The sequence below is a fragment of the Callospermophilus lateralis genome, chromosome 9, assembly GCF_048772815.1.
Source record: "Callospermophilus lateralis isolate mCalLat2 chromosome 9, mCalLat2.hap1, whole genome shotgun sequence".
Classification (NCBI taxonomy): domain Eukaryota; kingdom Metazoa; phylum Chordata; class Mammalia; order Rodentia; family Sciuridae; genus Callospermophilus; species Callospermophilus lateralis.
The window spans coordinates 8229064-8238628 of NC_135313.1; the positions used below are offsets into that span (position 1 = coordinate 8229064).

The 9565-nt window shown below is 44.8% G+C and overlaps 1 protein-coding gene across 1 annotated transcript in view; it reads right to left on the minus strand.

The window, feature by feature from the left end:
- The window catches only part of Psmd1 (proteasome 26S subunit, non-ATPase 1), a 90614-nt gene extending 85572 nt beyond the window's left edge, over window positions 1-5042 (minus strand). Inside the window, exons 1-2 of the mRNA XM_076866008.1 lie at window positions 4853-5042; window positions 251-294 (exon numbers count right to left, since the gene is read on the minus strand). Coding sequence (XP_076722123.1) covers window positions 251-294; window positions 4853-4868 — 60 coding nt within the window. The 5' untranslated portion in view covers window positions 4869-5042. The remainder of the gene's footprint in view (window positions 1-250; window positions 295-4852) is intronic.
- Between the last annotated feature and the right edge of the window lie 4523 nt (window positions 5043-9565).

Genomic DNA, 9565 nt, shown 5'->3' on the forward strand with positions numbered 1-9565 from the left:
GGCTCAGTGGTCAAGTGCCCCTGGTACCCACCCACCCCCAAAAAAAGAAACTGCAGGGTTACTCAAATGTTATTTAAGATTTGCTTTAATTTTGTTAAACTCAAGGAAAACCAATTGCTACTGCCAAGATACTATCTTCTCTGGCTAGATTTCAATGACTGCTACAGGTTGTGTAGGATGGCTTCTTCAAATAATAGAGGATATGCAGACACTACAAAATTTAAAAAGCTTCACAGAATTCAATTCATACCTTCAGCTGTGGTTCTTCTTCATCCAGAAGAGAAATAATTCCAGCTATAAGGCAAAAGGAATATTATGATTATGAAACATGCTCACTCAGATAAAAATTAATGCTTTGTCAAAAACAAGCATTTCTGTCACTGATATTACAGAAAATGTAAGCATTTTTTGAGAGGTGATTTCACTAGGGTTGAGTCAGGTGCAGTGGTACACCCCTGTAATCCCAGCAACTCAAGAGACTGAGGCAGGAGGATCTTGAGTTCAAAGTCAGTCTCAAAAATAAAAAATAAGCTGGGGATATAGCTCAGTTGGTAGAGTGCATGCCTTGTATGCACAAGGCCCTGGATTTAATCTCCAGCAACACACACAAAAATTAAAACATAAATTAAAAATAAAAGGGGCTAGGAATGTGGTTAAGCACCTTTGGTTTCAATCCCCAGTACCAAAAATAAAACAAAAAACTGTATGGTTTATATTTTGAAGCTGAGGAATAACTATGTTATCAAACTTTCATGACACCATATATATCACATCATTTGCCATTTGATGGTTTTCAAAATATGGTCCCTGGCCCAGCAGTATTAGTCTTACCTAAGAATTTGGTAGAAATGCAAATTCCTTGTTCTGCCTCAGACCTTCTGAATCTTTTGATTTGGGTTTGGGTCCAGTGATAAGGCTTCCCTGTGATTATTGTGTTCACTACAGTTTGAGAATCACTGACCCAATTTACTGACCAAAATGAGAAACTTTCCCCATAAAATTCAGAATAAATTATTTAGACAAAATAAACCAACAGTTAAAAAATTATTTAGGAAAAAAAGGGCACATTTGATCATCAACTCAACAGAATAATATATTTTGATGATTTTTCAAGGTGCCTATATTAAGGAATCTCCTTCCTATCACAAGTAACCATGATTTCACTAAATAATGAACCATCTTACTCATTTTGATCCCATTACCCAAGTGTTCCCCCACATGCCTTATCTTAGCCTCAAGGTACTAGCACTAACATAGGAGAGCAAAAGGAGTAACTGTCCTCTCCAAAAGAACAGATTTTGAAATATAGTCATGTCAAAGAAATTATTGAAAAAAAAAAAAAAAGATATGGAAGATTTTGTCCTTATACCATAGAGGAAACCAAACCCTCTCAAATATTTTTTTTTGTAGATCTTAAAATCATTCTGGAACACTGAGTTCAAACTGTGATTTGACTAAAAAGAATCAAGACAATTTTAGTTAGGAGATGTAGCCATTTCTAAACGGTAAGTATAGGTTTGCCTTTTAGCTGGCCCAGTCTTTAGGGAACCATAAAGGAAAGGATACACAATTTAACAAGCAAAACTAGAGCCTACTACTATTCCAAAAGCTTAAAAGCAAAAAGAACTTGGTATTCTAGGTGTTGATATGTCCAAACCAGACTGAATGGACAGCATGGAGAAAATTAAAAATACAATTAGGTGGGGGTGGAGGGAAGATAATCTAGTGATGTGGAATAGACTAGAATGCTCTAAATGTAAAACAGGCCAGGCACAGTAGCACACACCTGTAATCCCAGATACTTGGGAGACTGGGACAGAAGGATAACGAATTCCAGGACAGCCTAGGCAACTGGTAAGAATTTGTCTCAAAATAAAAAATATATAACAGAGCTGGGGACATAGCTTAGTGGTAGAGAGCTTGTCTAGCATTTGTGAAGCCTTGAGTTTGATCCCTAGAACCCGGGTTGTAGGTGGGGTGTAGAACAAATCACAACAGGTAATGCTAAAAATGCCATTAATTAGCTACCATCAATCAAGGTTGTATATGAAAAGTTTTTTTAAACAGGGACACATTTTTATACTCTGTTTTTCATTTCACTGGTAACTAATTTACTACATGATTGCTCTGGCTTGGAAAATCAGCCTCTGGGCATTTAATAGAACTAAATCAAATATTCTATACTCCACACACTAATAGCTCCTATCTTAGAGAAAAAGAATTTCCTTTTGGATGGGAATGGGAATGGAAAAGGCTTGAAGATGGGGCTGGGGATGTGGCTCAAGCAGTAGCGCACTCGCCTGGCATGCGTGCGGCCCGGGTTCAATCCTCAGCACCACATACAAAGATGTTGTGTCCGCCGAAAAACTAAAAAATAAATATTAAAATTCTCTCTCTCTGTCTCTCTCTCTCTAAAATACAAACAAAAACAAAAAAAAAAGGCTTGAAGATGGCAAAAACTGTTATGCAATAATACAAACTCAGCAGATTATGTCTAAAATGTTTAATTAATTTATAGTAATATGTGGATATTATTTCTCATATGGGGGTATGTTCTAGAAGACACAGCATAATAGTTGAAAGTGGCTGTCTGGGGATGGGAAGGGAAAAGAAGGGTAGAAGACTACCATTTTAAAGATTTCCAGCATTATTTCCCCCTATGTCTATACTATATTAAATCCAACCCACTTAATTTCACATCTCCTTCTAGTAAATAAATAGCTCTATCTCCCCCTTTCCCTGTTATATGAAAACTCTTGAAAAAAATTAGCAGTACACACTGACTTCTTATTCACTACTGTTTTTAGTGGCTAGTAAATGTCTAGTGAGTAAATGAATGAATAAACTGACACACCAGAACCATGACACTGGCTTGTTTAGCACCTGGGACAGATCCTAAAGAAACAAGCTTTAACAGACCTGAAACAAAGTTACAAAAGATCTGAAGCAGAAAATGACAAGTAATCTAAAAAATTTAAAAAACGACAGTAACAAATATATAGTAAATTATCATCACAGAATTTCATCTCAAAAATCATTAGTTCTGCCCACCACAAGGAGGTCTGAATTCCATTATATTCCTGCCAAGTGTTCTTTTCAGCCTCAACTTTAAAAACTCTAGGGACCTATTTAATTATTTGATTGATTAATCTCTTCATTAAAGACATACTTCTGAACTTCTGCCATAAGCTCAGCAGTGTTCAAAGAAATGTGAAGACAAATTTCCTACCCATCAGGGAAAGACACTAATCAGGAAAGGTAAACAAACAAGGTAATTACTGAATTGGGATGGAGAAAGGTGGCAGCTAGGGAGGAGAGAGTAAATGAGTTTTATTAGAGTGGCAAATTAAGATAAGCATTTGAGTTAACGCTAAAGATTGAGAAGCTAAGAGAAACCTTGAAAAGAGAAATCTAGAAAGGAAATAGAATGTGTAAGCGTCCACAGGTAGGAGAAACTGAACAGAAAGAAAGCCAATGTGACTAGTGAATAATGAGTAAGAAAGTATTACAAGATGAAGTCAGCGACAACTTGTGTGTTTGGTTGAGCAACTGAATTTTATTTTTAAAAACAATGGAAATTGATTAATTTCAAGCAAAGATATATTATGTAATTAAAGTTTTAAAAAAACTGATAACAAAGAAGAATGGACTTAAAATGGGTACTGATGAAAAGACAAAGTTTTAAGGCTTTAATAGCAGCGGGCAAGAGATGGGCCAAGTTAAAAGAGACAGTGAAAATGGAAGGATCTGAACTAGAACAAGGGCTACATTTACAAGTGGCAAGAAATTTCGTGTTTGTCTTCAGAGCATGGTAACTGGAAAAGCTCTTGTTCATATGAACTACACTTCATCTCCCAATCATTTGGATCCCTTGGGGACAAAAGTCTAATTACAGGTACAGGTGACAGCTCTTCAAGTGTTAGAAAATACTACTATGTCTCCCAGCATTTCCAATTTTCTTAACTAACCTTCGTTAAATGTGGTTTGGAGTTCCCTACTCTATGGAATACTGTCTTTCTGCCCACCAGTTTGTTTACAACAAAATGTGTGTGGAACAGGCACAGAGGAAAAAAAAAAAAAAGAAAGGGTATGTAAGGGAGAAGGTGGGGGGGGGGGTCGAGTGCGTGGACAGCTATATGCAAATCAGTCTGTAGTGGGGAGCCTACAAATCTCCACTTAAACTTGATCTCTACAGCTTATCCCATTTCAAATGCCACCACATGGATTTACTTATAAAAGTTTAAGTGTGGGGACCTTCCTCCAGACTCCCGAGCTCTTTCTTGAATGTATAGTACTTTCTGAGCACCTAGGCTCAAAAGGTCAGCTGATTCTCAGTATAAAACTGACTCGGTGCTGAATCAAACACCCCTGGAGTGGACCCAGAAATGACCCACCTCGAACCTCATTTCGGATTTTACTCTACGGAGGACGTGTCTCGCCGGGTCCCAAAGCACTCAGGCAGCAGTTACTGTTGGTCCGCACAGAGGTCCCATCCGGTCCCAGCCACCCACAGAGAAAGACCGGGGTCCAACGGCCAGAACCGGGAAGACAGCAGGGAAACTGGGGATCGGGAAGGACCAGAAAGCCCCTCGGTTCGGGCGGGGGGTGTGGCTGGGGAGGGATGCAGAGGCGTTCCACCAGGTTCCATTCCTCCCAGCCCAAAGGGCCCGCAGCGGCGGGACGAGACTCCCAGCCCCCGACTGGAGAAGCGTCTTGGGCAGCGAGGCCATCGAGGGGCCGCGCAGGCTGGCGCTCCGCCGGGAGGTGCCCCGTCACCCGCCCTGACTCAGCTAAAAGCCGGCGCGACGGCAGCGGCTCCTCCCTTTGCGTGTGAGCTCCAGACCGCACTCACCGGCTGAGGTGATCATGGTTGCGTCCCTCACTCGCCCTTCCGTTTGCTCGCCGACCCTGCAGCGCAGTGTATCTGTCAACTCAGGGCCCCCTCGTTCCGCCGCGCCTCTTGCCTTCCTGGGTGAGCTGCTCAGTCACTCGCCTGCTCAGGCCGCCGGCTCGCTTCTTGCCTAGGACCCTGTCCACCTCGGAGCTGCCCGCCGCCCCGCCTCCCACCTGCGCGAATTTTCTTCCGGTCTGTGTTTTCCGGGCCGCTGCCGCCCTCCGTCCCGCACTAAAGACTACAAAAGAAAGTGTCACTGTTTTTGCTAACTCTCCTGGCGGTCAGAACTCCCGCGCGTTGAGGACATTGGTATGCGTCTACCATCAGGCTTAAGAATGGCCACCCCTGCAAAGACAGGACCCCACCGACACCCGCCATTGCCTAGAGAAAGGATGCTAGGGAAGGCGTGCGCTTGCGTGCAGCGCTACCTGCAGTCTAGGAGGTCTCGTTGCAGCAATCCCCACCAAGCGTAGACTGAGTTTTGAGGGTTTTTTTGTTTTGTTGTTTTTAATAAAGCAAAGTCTGTCTAAGAAAGAAATTCTCAGAGAATTGCTGTATTACCATAATGAATCCACAAGTAATTGTTCTATTATCCTTTGAATAACTAAGATTTGTGTTTACTTTTAGAATAGTTAATACCGTAGATTTTCATATTTCAAGAATCAGAAGTCGGGCTGGGGATGTGGCTCAAGCGGTAGCGCGCTCGCCTGGCATGCCTGCGGCCGGTTGGATCCTCAGCACCACATACAAACGAAGATGTTGTGTCCGTCGAAAACTAAAAAATAATAAATATTAAAAATTCTCTCTCTCTTAAAAAAAAAAAAAAAAAAAAAAAAAAGAATCAGAAGTCTATAGACTGGGGATGTATCTCAGTGGCAGAGCACCGACCGTGCCCTGGATTCTATCCTCAGCACCAAGTGTGGGGGAGCAGGGGGCGATTGGCCAACAGAGAGGTGGCCAATTTGAAGTATCTGCTCCTCAAGGGAAAAAACGTTCTGTATGGGAAAAGCATCGTGTAGCTCCAGTGTGGATGTTGTGCTCGTCATGGCCACCACCTAACCTGAGTCTCACATGAAAATGCATGGGCAACGAGTAGATGGCTAAGAACACCAGGCTTCTCGCCCTTTGAGATTCTACTCTCTCTCCAGGCCTGAGGTTTCTTTCTCTCCGCTCCATTCTGCACTCTTTAGGCAGAGTAATCTTTTTCACAACTCAGCTCTAATTCCTTCTGTTCCTGAAAACCCTCAGTCCCCATCTTGGACCCTATTCTTATGCTTCTCTTCTATGTTTCTGGCCTCAGTCTTCTGTTTGTTCCCCATCCTTGCTTAGAATGCAATGCCTTCCATTGCTTTGGTCAAGGTGGAGGTCCTAAAATACACTCCTACAGCCTTGCTCTCTCTCCTGAGCACCAGACACACAGACTTACTAGACTCCTGAAACCCAGCAACCTCAAAGCTGCACGCTCTTTCCCTACATGTGTGTCTCCTGCCTTGGTCTGTGTGAGTAAAGGGCATTCATCAACCTCTGAAGCAGAAATCTGGGAGTGCCCTTGACTCTTCCATCTCAGCCATTCAGCACCAGATTTTGTCCCCTTAATATCTCTGGCACCAGCCATTTCCCATCCTCACTTGATTACCCAACAATTGTCTCCCCCTCTTCTTTCCTGGTTGCAACAACCTCCAAGAAATTTGACTTCCTGATTACTATCTTGTTTCCAGTTCATTCTTCACAGCCAGTCAAAACCAAGTAAGACTACCCTCACCCCCAGAACTTCCACCATCTTTAAGGTCCCTTTTGTCCTGTCTGGCCCCACTGTAGCCATCTGGAGCCCCTAAAGTTCCCAGAAAAGCCATATAGTTATATAACTTCTCTTGAATCCTGGTACCTGTTTTTCCCTCTGACTTCAAGGCCCTCTCCCTTATACCCTGATTAGTGCCACTAGTTTTGAGGCCCAGTCAAGCAGTACCTCCTCTAGGAAGCCTACCTTGACCTACCCTTCCACATGCTCCCTTAGAGACTTCACTTCACACAACTGTAATCACATCTTGCCCCCTTCCCAACTCAAGGGCAAGGCCATGTCTTATTAATCACTATCTCCTATAGTAGCTAGCAGAGTGTCAGGCACATAGTAGGTGCTCAGTAAATGTCTGTTGAATGAATGATGGTTAGTTATTGGCACAAGGCTTGGACTCAGACCTACCGCTGTAAAACCCCTGTCCTCCCCAACACTCTCAAATGAGATCTACTTATCTTTTGGGGGGACATAGTGAAATCACATACAAAATTCTCTCATCCCACCTGCACCCCTGGTACTGGGCTTTGAACCCAAGGGGCACTCTACCACTGAACTTCATCCCCATCCCTTTTTATTTTTTAATTTTGAGACAGGATTCCCTAAATTGCCCAGGCTGACCTTGAACTTGGGATCCTCCTGCCTCAGCCTCCGGAGTAGTTGGGAATACAGGCGTGTGCCACTGCGCTGGGCTTTACAGAAAGAATTTCCGCCAGAGTGAGTTCTGCTCATGAACCCTAACTCTCTTCAAATTCAGAAGAGTCACAAAACGTCTCGAGGCCTAATCGAGGTCATCTGTGGCCTCACCCAGTGAGCTGGGCCGGGGGCCCGGTCTGGAAGAAGGAGAGGGCCAGAGCTTGTCCCTGCAGCGCCCACTAATGGTCACAGTGCTCCCAGAAGGCCGAGAGCTCGGGGGCGGGGGCTTCAGCCTGCACGCACGCAACTGCCCGGGTCTTAGAGGGTCAGTCAGTCCCCGTGGAGCTGCAGTGATGGTCGGGGTGGCGCTGGCGGGCGTGGCAGCCCCGGCGCCCCGAATCCTGTCCCTGTTGGGCCGCTCTGACACTGTGGACGAGCGGGGCCTGCGCACTCAAGCCTCTCCCCTAAGGCGGGGGACCCACCTGTCTGGCGGCCAGGACCGAGCCACCCGCGAGCTCTCGCAGATCTCCAGGCGACTCTGCCTCCAGGCCGGGGCTGTCTCACGTGCCTCACGCCTACCACGTATTTTTAGAGTAAACGCATTTATGTGAAAAGCAGCCGGTGACACGGGTTCCCACGTGTGAGTGCTTGGTTAGGGGAAATGCCCTCATGGCGGAAACCCGTCTGGCCAGAGAGATCGAGGCAGAAAAGCATCTGTGAACCCACCAAGGAGCTAGGTTGTCTTCGGTGCCTAGGAGGGTGACTCCCATCTCAGGCACCTGGAAGACTGCCTGCACAAGCCGACTGCTGGAAGCAGCTGGTGACCTTGCCAGGGTCTGGGGTGGCCAGCAAACTCGGGGCAAGTAGGGAGTGGGGGTGGGGCAGTTGCCCCAATTTAGGTTTCTAGCGTTTTCTGTTGGCCAGTATTCTCCAGTACTTATCGCACAAGCCACAGGTGCTGGTGAACGCTTAAAATATGCTAGTGCAAAGGAGGAATTGAATTCTAAATTTAATTTTAAATGATATTTTAATTAATGGAAATTGACCAGATATTCAATTCAGTTGCTGAAAAACTTTTAAGTATATCTGGAACAATTTGAGGATGTGAATGTATTTAGGACTGCATATTTAATGAGATCTAAATACAGATCAAGTACAGCTGATGAAAATTTAATATCTGAATTGGGCTCTAAATGTCAAATTCTCACAAGATTCAAAGACAGCATGCAAAAAATGCAAAATGCCTCATTAATAGTTTACAGTTGAAGTAATATTTTGAGTAAAACAAAATATACGTTAAATGATTCTTACTAGTTTCTTTTCCTTTTTTTTGAATGTGGCTATTAGAAAATGAACAACTACATATGAGCCTTGCCTGAGCTTTTTCTCAGCCCCACTCCTCTGGCCCCTCCATTGAGGCCTGGCCCTTGGCCTGTTCCATGGTCTTGCCTGATCTCTGGAACAGCTGGTGTTGGATGAGGCCAGATCACATGCAGAGGCTGAAGGGAAGACCTATTCTCTTCCAAGAACAAGAGACTGTAAGTGACCATCCTGATAGCTAGTTTGGGAGCCAGGAGCCAGAAGCACACTAGGATGGTAGGCCTTCAGGGCCAGGTTAGCCTGGGATTAGGATAATGCTCAAGGAATATCTGGCTCTGAGAAATTCTCATGAACCAGTCTGGAAGGGAAAAAATTCAGAGCTACAAAACAGCCAGTTTCTGCAACCTGTATTCAAAATGAGGGTTTGGTCACAGGACTGTGCTCTGGAGAGCAGGTGCACAAGCCCCATGTAAGATTCAGAACCCAGCTCCTTCCTGAGAGTCTGAGTTCCATCTGTCAAGGCACTAGAAGTTCTACGTCTTCGTATGAGGCAGGAGACACAGCTGGGGTTGGGGAGCTGGGGAAAGAAGCCCAGACAAGGTTCTTACCCTTATCAAAGTCATGATCCCTTGGGTTCAGCCCCACTAGGGACCAGATTACCCCACATCGTTCTCCTTACCTACCACTCCTGTGGGATTCCTGGTACCCTCTGAACCAAGCTTGACCCAGTGGGCCCTGTGTGCCTCGGCTCCCAATTAGGCAGCCCTAAGTATAATCTTACAGAGGACTAGTGCTCAGAGGCTGAAGGCATGTGTGTAGGATCCAGGTTGACCACCCTGCACCCTGCACTGTGCCCCACCCCCCAAACTCCAAGGCCACACAAGTGGTGGGGCTGCCTGGCCAGATTCCGCTTCAGTCCCAAT